This window comes from Megascapheus bottae, chromosome 2, assembly GCF_031878675.1.
Source record: "Megascapheus bottae isolate mThoBot1 chromosome 2, mThoBot2.hap1, whole genome shotgun sequence".
Classification (NCBI taxonomy): domain Eukaryota; kingdom Metazoa; phylum Chordata; class Mammalia; order Rodentia; family Geomyidae; genus Megascapheus; species Megascapheus bottae.
The window spans coordinates 31962830-31977058 of NC_143510.1; the positions used below are offsets into that span (position 1 = coordinate 31962830).

Here is a 14229-nt window from a genome sequence, read left to right on the forward strand (position 1 = left end):
CTCCAGAGGTTTCTCCCTGATCTTCCTTCCTAATTCTCTTCAACATCTATCCTGACCTGCTTTCTTTTTTCAGATTGCCTTGCTCTTTCTCCACGTACGACACGCTCTGACTCTCAGAGCCCCCCTCTCAGAAACTTTCCAATCCCTCCATGTCAAATGCCAAGCTCATTTGCTATGAGGACAACGAGTTGTCAGGTTAAGGCAGCAGCTCTGTCTGCCTTGGAAAAGGAAAGTAGTTACTACAATCCAGGAAACATGAGCACCAGAAAGAATGCCACATTCAGAACAACGTCATGCTGACAAGCACAGAACGGCACCACTCACGATCACTGTGATTGTCCCCAAGAGGACAGATAAACATTAAACAACTTAATGTCCCTGGCAGGGATGGCATTTCCCACAGAACTGTACTGACACTGGTTTTTGTTTCTGTTTTTCTAATTGGCAAAAGTTACATTTGCAATAATAATAATAATAGTAATATGTATATATATATATTTTACTATCACTCTGTAGAGAATAAATTCTACTAAGAGGGGAAGGGTGTTTAAGGACAGTTCCTTAAAATGAAATAGAGCATAAAATGCTTTTGGTAGAATTAAGTCTTGTGTTTGTTTGCCTCAGCTACAAAAAGCCAATTGAATATACTCCTTTGAAAAAGATCTCACTGACGTAACAAATCTGTATAGGAAAAAAAAAAAGGAATGAAAATAAAAAGGTGGTTCTGGGCCACTACTATTCCAAGACAATATTGGACCAGCATGCAAGTTCTCACTGAGTTCTACGATATAGAAATTCCTTTGATATTACAAAATACAAAAATATTATTTTTATCAGAACTCTCATTTACATTTGCATTTACAATGGACATGTAAATAACTTAGTCTGGGGGTCCTGGTTAATAAGCAAATTACTTACGGGGTGGGGGCGGCTAGGGTGGGGGAGGAGAAGGTGGGAGACTCCTAAAAGTGAAGAGAACCAGAAAAGACGTTAGAACAAGCAAGTGAGAAGAAACAAATGTGCCATCTCTCGAGCCGTCCATTCCACGGCGGACTTTAGTGGGCAGGGACCCAGAGCCTACTGTGTGTTACCAAAAGTGAAAATGTGCAAAGAATATGGAACATGCCGAGAAATGTGGCCTACCTCACCTCGTCCCTCAATCGACTTGAAGCATGTTCCCCCCTTCTTCCCCCGGATAAGCACCCCTCCATCCCACCCCACCCCACCCCCCCCAAAAAGGCTCCAAGGATTCCCAACAGTGCAACTTCCTGAAGGTACATTCTCAGCTCCCTGCCGCCGCCCTCCCCGGCCTGTTTAGGAAATGATGCAGTTTTTGCTCTTCTGTCTTTTCCTGCTGTGCAGCTGTCCCCGGCCGGCTAGCGTGGAGGATTTGGGGACCCCGTACGAGCCGTATTTGTGCAGCAGCTCGTCGCTGGTGACATAGCGCAGGCGCGCGGGCTGGGGAATGGGTTCTCCCAGGAAATAGCCTTCGTTGTCGGACTCGGAGGAGGAGGAGCAGGTGGAGCACCAGTCGTACTCGGTGAAGTAGGGTCCCCAGCGATCCCCAAAGGCGTTCTGCAGTGCCAGGTCCGACACAGTCCGGGGACACTGGCTGTACAGGTCCCTGCGGGACCCCTGGCCACCCAGGCTCTCTTGGAAGCTGCGCTGGCGCATGAACTGGTCATAATCGTCCCTGGCTCGCAGCGGCGGCCTCTCTTTCAACCTGGAGATGGCCTCGCGCTCGCTGGCCAGGTGCAGGGCGTTGTCGGAGCGCGAGCGCCGCGAGCGTCTGGAGCGGTGGGGCCGGGAGCGCCGGGGCGCGTCCTCTCGAGACGTGGCTCTCCTCCGGGTGCGCTCGCTCATGGGCTGCCCGGGGAGTTTACTACCCGCCATGCCCCCGTCGAAATCAAAGCTCTGATGCAGCCTTCCGTGGGCCTGCAGGTCTCGGTAGCCCAGTGGGTTGCTCAGCTGGTGGTGCAGGTTGCCCTCCATCTCCTGGTACTGCTGCGCCGAGAGCAGGCTGCGCACCGACTCCGCGCTCCGGAACTGCATGGACGAGTTAAGGGTGCCCATGTTGCTCAGCTTCTCCGAAACGTTCATGCCGGAGTCCTTGCTGAGGTCTGGCATGGAGAACCGAGACAGGTGTTCCTGGCGCTTGGCACCGCCTTCCGTGGACAGGCCTGGAGGGGGGGAGGGTGGAGAGGAAGAAAGGAAGGGAGGACAAGGGTGTGGGAGGGAGGGAGGATAAGAGAGAAAATCAAGGCAGTTAATTACAAATGGTACAGGAAGGGATGGGGCGGGATGGACTGTTTTGATCTCCAGCACTGTGGCTTAGAGTTGTACCACATACATAGAAAAGGCTGGAAATGGTGCTGTGGCTCAAGTAGTAGAGCTCTAGCCTTGAGAAAGCCCTGAGTTCAAGCCCCAGAAACTGGCAAAAAATAAATAAAATTATAGTATAGATGATGATGCAATGCTTTTCAATTTGGAAATGTCTGGAGAAAGTTTCGGTTGCTGGGACTGCACAGGCTGCCAACAGCATCTCGTAGGCAGATGCCAGACAACTGTTAAGCATACTACAGTGTACAGGACAATCCCATCCTCAACAGTTCCTCACCCAAGTAGTGACATAATGACAACTACAGAATATGAGAATGAACTCTAACCTAAAGCAACTGTGGATGAATCTCACGGACTATGCAGACAGACGAGCACAAAGAGAGCAGATGCTCTATGACTCCATTCACATGAGGCTCAAGAGCAAACTGAGGCTGTCAATGGTGATGGATGTCAGGGGCAGGAGACACAAATGAAACTCCCAGGGCCCTGGAATTGAGCTCTATTGCTAAATTTGGATGGAGGACACAGAAGGACATATGAGCATAAATCTTGCTGACTGTAGTTGGGCTTTGGGGGGCAGTACTAGGATTTAAACCCATTGCCTTGCATTTATTACTTAGTTGTTCTGTCACTTAAGGTTTGCCTCCAGTTGCTTTTGCCTCTGTTCTTTTTTAGAATAGGTTCTCATGTGTATGCCCAGGCTAGCCTGCCGAGTGAATCTGCCTATTTATTCTTCCAGTGGAGCTGGGAGGGTGGGTGTGCGCCACTGTGTCAGGCTATTGACTGAGATGCCCAGGCTGGCTTCAGATCCTTCTCCTAGGGTTACAGGAGGGATGGACCACTGGTACCTCGCATGAGCTGTAGTTTCAATAATTTGTTTGCTTCATTTTATGGAAGTTATCCTCAGTGAAACAGTCTAAAATCAAAGTAATATTTGTGAAAGAATCACATTTTTGAACGCTGGAAAGGTCTACAGATAAAACTACAGAGATCCCTGTGTAGTTGCAGGGCAGGGGTTCTAGGATCCCCTGAAGTGCCAAAAATTCACAGGTAAGGAGATATGCATATGAGTTACACACATCTTTCCCTTGTACCATAAATCACCTCTACATTACTCACAATGCCTAATGCTAATGCCTCACAGCCATCACTCTACTGTTTTGTGCAGGGACAATGACAAGCTGAAGGATGTACACACTCCCCTCACATGCAGCCATGTTCCATTTGAGGTTGGCTGCATCCGCAGATGTGGACCTGTCTGCAGGGAGGCCTGAATGCATCCGACTAAGCGTCACACGCTCCTATCATGTTATTTTATCATTTCATTCCTGACACCAAAAGGAAGGCCAAAGGAGTGGCCTGCTTTCCCAGGCCTGCTTCTCTTGTTACTTATCTGTAATGTACAACTCATAAAAGCTGATTTATGGCCATCGAATCACTTCCAGAACCTCCCTATCCTGACCGTGAAGAGATGATGAATGAGCAGACGGAGAGGATGAACTCTAGTAAGGAAGAGGAAAAAGTTTTCCAAATCACATGGAGAAACAAGAGCTTTCTAGGCGGGTACTATGATCTTGACTGGACTTTCCACACAAGCTCTTTAGTGAAATTGAATGGACGTTTACATCAATAATCCAGCCCACACTGTCAATTTCCAAACATGAGTTTTCCCTGCCCCTGCCTGCTGTCAGCCTGGGCTGACAACATGCTGCACATGAATGCCACGTAGAGGGAAATGTACAGGAACAGCTCCCACTGCACACCTCCAAGACCATCCTTCTGCATCTCCCAGGAGAAGAAAAATACTTTGGCAGGAGCAGAAAGACTCTGCTCAAGCCCAGCATCCATTATCAGTTTTCCCTGGAAGAAATCTAGTCTCCTGGAGGATGCAAGAAGAGATTACAAACTCTACCTGTCTGGCTATAGGAAGGACATCTGCCTCCTGTGATTCATTAACTTAACATTTTCCTCTCAGTCTTTTTTGCTTGCAGGGACATGAATGGAAGGGGTAATGTAGCTCAAAGATGAGCAATAAGTGTGTACTTGCCTCTAAAAGGGGTGGTTCTGTAGTTAACTTTTTTATTGGTAAAACCCAGTGTCTTTATATGCAGATCTCAAGACTCTACGTGACTTGGCTCCTCTCCTCCCCCCGCCCCCCGCCCCATCAGCTCCATATCCTCCCTCACTTACTCTGCTTCAGACACGCTTCCAACCACTGCCCCTCCCCCTCCCTGAGAAAACTTGCCTCTCCACATGACTGACATCTCTGGTCACTAAGATCAGCTCTCAGGTGGAACTTCCTCAAAGGTGCCACACCACTCTTTTAAAATAGCAAAAAGTAGTTGTCTACCTAGTCATTAGCCACTCTCACTCTTGTACTTGGCCTTTTTTTTTTTAAATTAAGCTACCCACTTGTCCTATTTGATTGTATCTCAGCATAAATATGTAGTTGCATGAATCCATGTGGGAGCAGAAATCATGTCCCTGGTCACCTACATGCTCACAGAATTAGCCGTGCCCAGAACTCCTTCAAGGCTCAACAGATATTCCCAGAACAAAGGCAAATGAATCCTTATGCCTCCCACAGCAACCACTCTGTGACCCACACTGGGCTAGGGGGAAGATTTAGATCCTAGATGGGGAGAATTCCAGACACCAGGAATACAATTCTGTGATCACACTTGCCAATCACATGGCCTCTGCAGGTCATTATAGATGCCCCCCCAACCCATCAAGTGGGACTTCTCCAATTTGAAAGCCGAAGAAGTTAGAAAGTTTCTAATTAGCTCCCTGAGCTGCAAAAAGTGTTTTGATCTGATTAACTATAGCCCCGGAGATCCACTGTAGTCAACAGTCTCAAGGTCCCCAAGGTGGAATTAGGCTATCACATAACAGTTCACACTCCAACCTGAGCAATACTGTTCTTTAATCATGCATAGGCATTGGACAGGAATCTTTTGGTGGGGTGCTATGGGACAATGCCTAAACGCTTATAGTAAAATTAGTTTAAAACAGTATCTAAGCATGACAGTGGTGGTGATATGATGCTCTATGATTATTTTGTTATACTTTTGTTTGCTTGGCTAGACTATAAGGTCAGAGCGGGCCCGAACAGACTGGCCTGGAAAACCTCAATGAAAGAAAGTATGCCCCACTCTCTTGCAATAAATGCATTTTCCTTGCTACTTGAGCCATGGTGTGTGGCACACAGAGAGCTCTGGCTAGGATATGGTCTCATCCCACATGAAATCTGGCATGCTGAGTAGCCCAAGGCCGGCACCAAGCAACTGAAAGGACACAATCGATTTCAGGCCTTTTCTTCTCTGTGGAACACTCTTTTGTAGACAGATGGTTTTTCCTGTCCAAATAATGAAGTCTTTGAGAGAGGGGTCTGGATGGTGACCGCAGAGTTAAGGGCCTCGATTTATCCTTATCCCAGGGCTCTGAGGGACTGGGGAAATTCACAGACATCCATGTACCACACAGATGTGTGAGGCTTTCCGGACCCTCTGGCCTTGCCCCAGCAAGGAGAGGTCAGTATCTAATTTAGCCTACCATTCTCTGTGGTACAACTGTCAATTTCCCAGTACAGCTGGGATGCTTTAAATGACAGCAACATTTCTGTCTGAGCTATGTCCCCTTCTCTACCCAGAGGAAAACACACAGAATCTGTCAGTGAGAAAAACTGATGTCCTTTAAAGAAAGCCCAGGGTCTGATGGAAAAGAAAGATCTTTGCTCTACCCCTCCCCCACGGAGTGACTCTTAAGTGCTTGCTTGAAGCAGGCATGCACACAAGACCAGAAACAAGAAAACAGACTTAAATTTAAAGGCAGCCCTGTGGGCACAGTTCTGTTCTTTATTTATTATCCTGTCTTGTCCTACTCCTTTAAAAAAAAAGAATAGTATGGGGAAGACATGTTTCTGCCAACTTAAAAGATGCATTCACAATTCAAATTCTTGTGCAGGGAAAGAAACAGAATCTCTCCTCTTTGCCCTCTGGAAATGTTCTCTCATACAGATGATTTAGCTTCATTTCAGCAAAATTTCTCCAGCATGCCTTTTTCTTCCCTCTCTCTGCTGAACCAGAGACCTGAAGAAGTGGTAATTATTTTAAAGTAGGTCTAGAATGGAGGCACATGCTGGAGCTATTTAGAACTGGGGTTTGCAAAGGGCTGCCTTGCTGTCTCTTTTGAGAAATAAAGTTTGGTTGGGGCATAACCACACCCACTCATTTGCATATCACCTGAGACTTCTTTCTGTAAAGACTTGTGTGAGGCCAAAATACTCTTAGTTGCTGACTCTTGATGGAAAGGAAGATTGCCTATTGGTTTAGCACTGCAGTAAGTCTGGACGTTTTAGGGTTGTCTCAGACCATGCAAGAAGGGTTTTGAGGCCCACGTTGTGGGGAGAAGCACTAGTTTGATCCCTTGGGATCTTTATTCCAATCCAGTCAATTGATTACATCAACATGCTGAACTTCAAATTGGTTACAGCTGGAGAGAAAGTCATGCAGGCAGTGAAGCATGGTGCTTCATGGTGACAGGGTGAGGAATGTTCAACTGAGTATGACAGGAAAGGCTTGGGAGGGAAGGGAGAAAGGAAAGTGAGGTTGTGAACACAAGTAAAGTCTCTGCTACTCAGATGGCATCTGTGGACCACAGCATAAAGGAAAAGGTCCCTGCTTCTCATTCATCTTTGGACCAGCTCAGCAGCATGGCCTGGAGGCCCAGGCAGAAAGCGGACTTGCAGCATGAGAACCTGTATTTGAATGAGATTCCTGGGATGACCCATGTCCACGAGAGGGTTGGAAAGTCACTCTACAAGGACTTCTTTCTTTGAAACTAGCAGTATTTCTACCCCCGACACCTGATCTTCATGGCCTCAGAGATTTGAATTCAGGGTCCTCAATCTTCGTATTAGGAACACCTTCCATCAGATAATACTTTGTTATGGTCCCCAGACACTACCCTGGGGCAAAGTCATCCAGAGATGTGAGCCTCTGCTCTAAGGGGCCTAGTACCCAAGCTGCTGCCTGTCTGGAAGCTAAGAGGAAACCTCTCCTGTCCACTCAAGTGCATGCCCACACTACAAACACAAGCCTGATTCCTGTACAACACTGACACACGGGAACTTTTTTCTTTTGTGTGTGTGTGCCATCCTGGGGCTTGAAGTCAGGGCCTAAGCCCATCCTTCCTTCCTTCTTTCTCCCTCCCTCCCTCCCTCCCTCCCTCCCTTCCTTCCTTCCTTCCTTCCTTCCTTCCTTCCTTCCTTCCTTCCTTTCTCTCTTTCTTTCTTTTCTTTTTTCTCAAGGCCAGCACTCTACTACTTAAGCCATAGCTCCACTCCCATTGGTTTTAGCTTTTGTACTTTATTGGAGGTAAGAATCTCACAGACTTTCCTGCCCAGGCTGGCTTTGAACCCCGATCCTCAGATTTCAGCCTTCTAAATCACTAGAATTATAAGCAGGAACCACCAGCATCTAACTTGTGGAACTGATTTTAACTACATGAAGCTACATGAACTGCATGGTGGTTCATGACTGCAATGCTAGCTACGTGGAGGCAGAGTTGAGAGGAACATGACTGGAAGTTAGCCTGGAGAGTGAGTAAGACCCTATATCAAAGAAAAAACTGATGATACTGGTAAATGCCCATAATCCTAACTCAGGAAGTAGATGTGAGAATGCTGGGATTTTAGGTAGACCAAGGTAAAAGCAAGAGATCCTATCTGAATAAAAGTTAGGGTAAAGGATCTGGAGGAAAGTTGTATAATAGTGCTAGCCTGGCAGGTCAGGGCCCTCAGCTCATTTAAAAAAGAAGGGAGGAAGGAAGAAAAACAAAAAAGGAGGAGGAGAGGAAGGAAGAAGGCAAAGAAGATGGAGGAAGACGAGAATGAGGAGAAGGACTAGGAAGAGGATGAAGAAGTAGCTTTTGTGATTTTTCAGGTAGTGTCTCTCACTAGTTTATTTGGCCTAGTGCTAGCCTTAGATTGTGATTCTCCTTTTTATAGCTTCCTATGTCGTTGGGATCACAGGTGAACACTATACCTAGATTACTGATTGAAATGGAAGTCTCATTTTTTTGTGTGTGTGTAGAACTACAACTCTCCTGATCTCTATCACCTGAGTAGCTGCGACTAACAGGCATGAACCACCATGCCTAGCTTACTGGGAGCTAATTTTAACTGGGCCCTGCTCAACAGTTTGGGAGGTTTGGGCTGTGTTGCCACAGAATATATTGCTATTTTAAAACATGATGAAAACTTCAAACAAATGGAAGCCTGTGTGAGAGTTTGCTCTGGCCTTACACCAGCACCCATGCTGCATTCTAGAATCTATTAGCCCAAGTCAGCAAGCAGAACACACTGCTCAGCCATGATTTAACTATACAGGAGACAGAGACTAAATGGCCCTCCAGTGATAAGAGAGTCTGGAGACCCATTCAGTTTCCTCAGAGATGGTTGACAAAGTCCTGCTCCTTCTAGGCACTGTATGAGTCCAGCTGTGAACAAGATCTGGGAGGTGACACCTCACAACCACGTTAGCCTGTACAGGAGCAACAGCCAACCTGGTAGCCTAGCAGAGAACAAGTCCCAGGTAGGGAAGGGAGTGCTGGGTAGGAAGGAACAGCACCACCTAGAGAGATGTTGGTCAAGAACTCAGAACTAAAGTGCCAGGAGGAGCCAGTCAAGAAAAGGCAGGGCAGAGTGCTCTAGGCAAATGGAACAGGCCCATTTGGTACGAGAGAGTTCCACGCACTATAAGGAGTGCCAGGAGGGCAGAGGGGAATGGAGAGAATGAAGTGAACAGGAACCCAAATGAACTTCTTCTTCGGCCTCTCTGAATTTAGAGAGTGGTCTTTATGAAAACACAGGTGGCTTCATAAAGCCATCTTCCAGTGGCTTGGCATGGTGGGGCATACCTATAGTGCCAGCACTTGGAAGGCAGAGGCAGGAGGACAGAGAGGTCAAGGCCACTGTGGGCTATGTCCAGGAACATTACGAGGAACAGCAAATGAAGAACCATCTCTGTAGATATCACCTTCTAGTTCTGTGCCTTGGTTTCCCCTGGATGCACCACTTGGGGGTGAGGGCATTAACTGGGTCAATACAGAAAAATCAGAGCAGCACGAGCATAGCAAGTGATGCAACATTCAACCTCCCTACCATCCCTCAACCCGGATTTGTTATGTTTGAACACTGGTATGCATGACACTACACACATACTTCCTCAATTGGGTATCAGGAAGTGGGGAACCAATGGCACTTCCCCTACCTTCTGTCTTGAGTCCTGTGGGCAGATTAGAAGAGAGTATGGCAGTAGTGCCAACACTCAGGGACCCAGGGGACAGGAGGCAAAGGCAGAAGCCGGTCCCCTGCCACATGCAGGCCCTTACCAGTGGGGGCCATTCACAAGTTCTTTGCATATTGTGTATAAATACGAGGTACTGCACAGGACAGGCAACTGTCACAAATACAGTGAGGTCGAAGAGGCCAGACACAAAACATTTGTACCTACATATCCACTTACATAAAGACTACGTAAAGCCCACTTACGCCATGATGAGGGATGCTTTAGAGAGGAGGGGAAGGAAGTGGGGGAAAATATTTCTGGGAACTTCTGGGTTGCTTGTCATGGTCTATTACTACTTGGTTCCGGACATGGTATCATGAATGTAGTAATTCAGATTTTTCAGTGTGTGACTTACACGTGATTCTCTTATACATCTGTAAGTTGTTTATTAAAAATGACCCCCAAGAGGAGCAGAATGTGCTCATGGCAATTTCATAGGTAAATATAGTCAGCCCCTCCCTCGACTCTAATACAAGCACATTTGGATAGCATATCTATGTAACAACAGCTCAAACTGGTGGCCAATATATTACATTTTGGTTGGATGGAAGGATAATATTTCCTTCTCATTCATTTATTCACTCATTTGTGCTAAACCCTGACTTTCATAGATAGCTTCATACAGGCTAAGCAAGCATACTGCCAATGAGTTCCAACTCCAGCACTTTTCCTCCCTCTCTCCCTCCTCTAGTTCTTCTTTATTTTTCTATTACTGGGCTTAAACTTGGACTGCGTACTATATTTTAGCTTTTTTGCTCAAGGCTGGCACTCTACCACTTGAGCCACAGCTCCACCACTGGATTTTTGCTGGTTTATTGGTGATGTATCATGGACTTTCTGCCAGGGCTGGCTTTGAACCATGATCCTCAGATCTCAGTCTTGTGAGCAGTGAGAATTAAAGTCGTGAGCCACCAGTGCCTAGCTCTTTTTCTTTTTAAGTTGGGATGCACAGGACTTTCACCACCTATGATCTATCTTATCCCTGGCCAAATCTATATTACACCTATCTACCTACTTTCCTCACTTCACCCTTGAACATATTCATTTTTGGCCATTGCCAGGCAGCTTGCTAGTAATCGCTGGTATGAACATAGTGTATGGATTGAAGAAGCAGTGTGGTGTGAGCTTGAGATTCTTGCTTCCCAATCCCCACTTTTCCATAGCCTAGAGTTGATATCATTCTTCCCATTTAGTTTATAACCTCTGAGATGGATTTAGAGGCCTGACTGATGGGTGGGTGAATGGGTACAGTGTTGAGCAGTGAGATGGAATGGTTTTCAAACAGATCAGCAAATGGCAGGAAGGACAGACAGATCAAAGTGAGATGGGACAAAAGACTGGATATATTAATGGATGCTCAAGTGGTACATATAACAGGAAAGGCATGCAGGGTATGGAGTAGAGTGTGTAGGTAAGAATGAAGCATTTTGATCATTACTGTGTCTATTTGTTTGCATTGCCATACTCTATTCTTTCGAGAGCATAAAATACATCATGCCTTCTCAGTTCTGGAGTTCTGGGCAGTAGTCGATCCTTCTTTTGACAGAGGACCAACTGAAAACAGGAAATGAGATGAGCCCATGGTCATGGATGGCTGCTGCAAAGATGGGGTACTGGGGTGTCTGGATGTTCTAAGGCACTTTCTTCTCAAGCATCAGCAAATGCATAAATCATCCAAGGATCTTCTAAACATCAAAGCCTGGATCCACTATATCTATGCCTGACACAGGATTGGGAATTCCTAACAAGCTCCTAGAACAAGCTATTAGAGTTGTTCCAACCTGCCACATTTGGGACTGCATGCTTTTAATCTCTTGATTTTGGAAGGAAAACACAAAACACACTCAAGAAACTAGGCATTATAGCTAGGTATTATGACCGAGGGTATCTGAACATGTAAGCTCCCCAGACTCCTGGACCAGAAACCTCAGAAGGAAAGACAAAAGGTCTGCCCTGACTCTGTTCTGGTTTCTCCTTCTGATCAACAGAGGTGAAGCTGCCACCAAGCCATCACCCCCTCCTTCTTCCCCCTGTCCTGCCCTCTGCCAAGACACAACCAAGCCAGGGCTGGGTTCTTGGAAAGCATAAAGATACTGAACTGGGCCAAGGAAATTTCCTCTGTACTGTTTTCAGTCTCTAGTTCCTGTCGGAGCAGCCCGTGCCCTTCCTTGGCTGCTTCCTGAGGCAACTTGGACTAAGCTAGACTCAGGCTCTGTACAGACGGAAGAGCAGCTGCTTACCTGGTGGGAGCTGCACACATGAAGCTCCCTGGGGCCCTCCTGTGCTGCCACTTAGGAGTTAAAGAAGCCCTTCCAACACATCCTCTTTGGATCATGTGCAAAACAAAACAAAACACAGTGGGGAAAAAATGAAAAGAAAAAAAAAGAAAGGAAAGGGAGAAAAATAAATTTGGGAATTCTTAAAAAGTGGGGCTGGGTGAACTCAGTGATATGCTCAAGGCCTTGGGTTCCATACCCAGTTCCTAAGTGCAGCAGGAATTTCCAGAAAGGAAAAGAGAACACTCACTTTTCCCATACTTTGAAAACAGGACCCCTTCCCCATTCAGCCCCATCCTAATTCTGCAAGATGCATGGAGGAAAAGGCGGCTTCTGCTGTTTGCTGACCGTTGTTACTCTAGAATCTCTGCTTATACTTTCTGCCCCAGTTACTGGAATAGAGCCAAACTAGAGATTAGGGTCAAAGGGGTGCAGTGGTATGGAAAGAATCAGCGAAGGACTCCTCTCTTCATGGATGAATCATTATTTTGTTAAATCATAGTTGGGGAGGTGGATTTTGACTCTTAAAATATTGCCTTAATTCAGTTCCTGAGGGGTGTGTATGTATGTGTACACATACTTTAAATTTCCTCTATTTTTCTGGATCAGGGTCTTGCTATATAGCCCAGGCTGGCCTCAAACTTGAGATCCTTTTGACACAGCCTCTTGAACGCTGGGGCGACAGTACGTGCCTTTAAACTACATAGCCCCAAGGGCCTTGGCTGGCCTCCTGTTCCCCACTCTGCCAGATGGGCTATTCCCTTTCTTCTGAAATCCAATCTTTGACTTGTATTTGTGAAATTCCATGCCTTGTCTGGTTACTATGCCCTGTGCTTTGTGGGGTGGTAGAAAAATGTCTGGCTTAGAAAACAGGTCACTCTGCCACAAAATACCTAGTGAGATCCTGAATCCATTGTCCCTCCCCCCCCCCCTTCTGAGCTTGGCATCCTTTTCTGAACTATCCCCAGGGACTTTTGAGCATCTCTCCAGCCTGGAATTCCACTTCCCAGATTCAGTGTGGATTGGAGTGTGTGTGTGTGTGTGTGTGTGTGTGTGTGTGTGTGTGTGTGTGTGTGTGTGTGTGTGTGTGTGTGTGTATCTCTTCAAGGGCATGACCCAGGAAAGGAAAGGTAATCAGCAATTCATTTTGACAAAACCAGGGATAGGGAGAGAGAGTATGGAGTGTTGCCAAAAAAGGCAAAAGGGAAAACATTTAGAAGGTACCTAGACCACCAGGAAACATTTTGGAGATTTGTTTATTTACCGAAAGAAAAGACAAAGAGAGAAATAGAAACTGTAACCCAAGTTGTATTTACATCATTTAGTTACCAGTTATTAGTCGAAGCCAGGCCATATATGAGGACAGAGACTGGCAGTCTGTACCTCGTCTCATCCTGAAATTTCTTTCCCAGTGGCTAAGGCTCAGCGTGGGGTGTGGACCTGCCACTTCAGAGTCATGTGGGTCTGGTTTACATGCAAGGTCCTTAGGCTCTCTCCCAGACCCACTGAATCAAAACTTGTGGGAAATCAGGCCAAGGCTCTGCATCTTTCATGGTTTCTCCATTTGATCTGAATGCCTTCAAAAACCCAACTACTGCTTTAAAGGCATGTATATGGTTATCAAGAAATAATCAAGTCCCCAGCATCAGCTCCTCTCCCTGTGGCTAACCTGCAGACTCAGTCTGAAAAGCTGTCTGTCACTCTGCCTGGTTGGTGCCACACAAGGTGTGAGAATTCTGTGACTGCCAAGCCCTGGGCCTCTGTCACACACAGGATTTTCAGGACCATTTGTGCCACCCATCCCACCAGATCTTGGCTGGTGAAGACTGATGACTTAATTCCCCTGGTCCCTGTGCCAATCCACCAAGAGAGGCAAAAATGTACTCAGCTAGGGTGATGGCAACCCAACTCCTCTGGAAACCATTCAGATGGCTGGCACCTGAGAAACCTCATAGGACAGCAGAGATCTGGCAGAGAGGGAAGCACTGGACTTGATCTGCCTCCAGCTTAGGCCATCAGAGCTGTGCTTAAAACCCCTAATCCGTGGGGACTCCTGCTGTGAAGCCTCATCCAGAAGCACTGTCTGGTCCTGCTGGGTAGCCCCAAGCTTTTGGTTAAAGTGCAATTGGTACAACATCTCCAAGGATGTTATTTGTATACAGATACAATGGTTGGTTGTATCTGGACACAACTACACACTGCATACTCCTTAATTCAGCAGTTCTAGTTCTAGGAATTTATGCAATGGGAAAGATCTGTGA

General features: G+C 46.5%; 1 protein-coding gene across 2 annotated transcripts in view; it reads right to left on the reverse strand.

Annotated features, from left to right (window-relative positions):
- Window positions 1–1245: 1245 nt before the first annotated feature.
- Window positions 1246–14229, reverse strand: part of Prickle2 (prickle planar cell polarity protein 2) — a 179089-nt gene continuing 166105 nt past the window's right edge. For both annotated transcript variants that reach the window (XM_090323515.1, XM_090323526.1), the window contains exon 8: window positions 1246–2180. In XM_090323515.1, coding sequence (XP_090179641.1) covers window positions 1315–2180 — 866 coding nt within the window. In that variant the 3' untranslated portion in view covers window positions 1246–1314. The remainder of the gene's footprint in view (window positions 2181–14229) is intronic.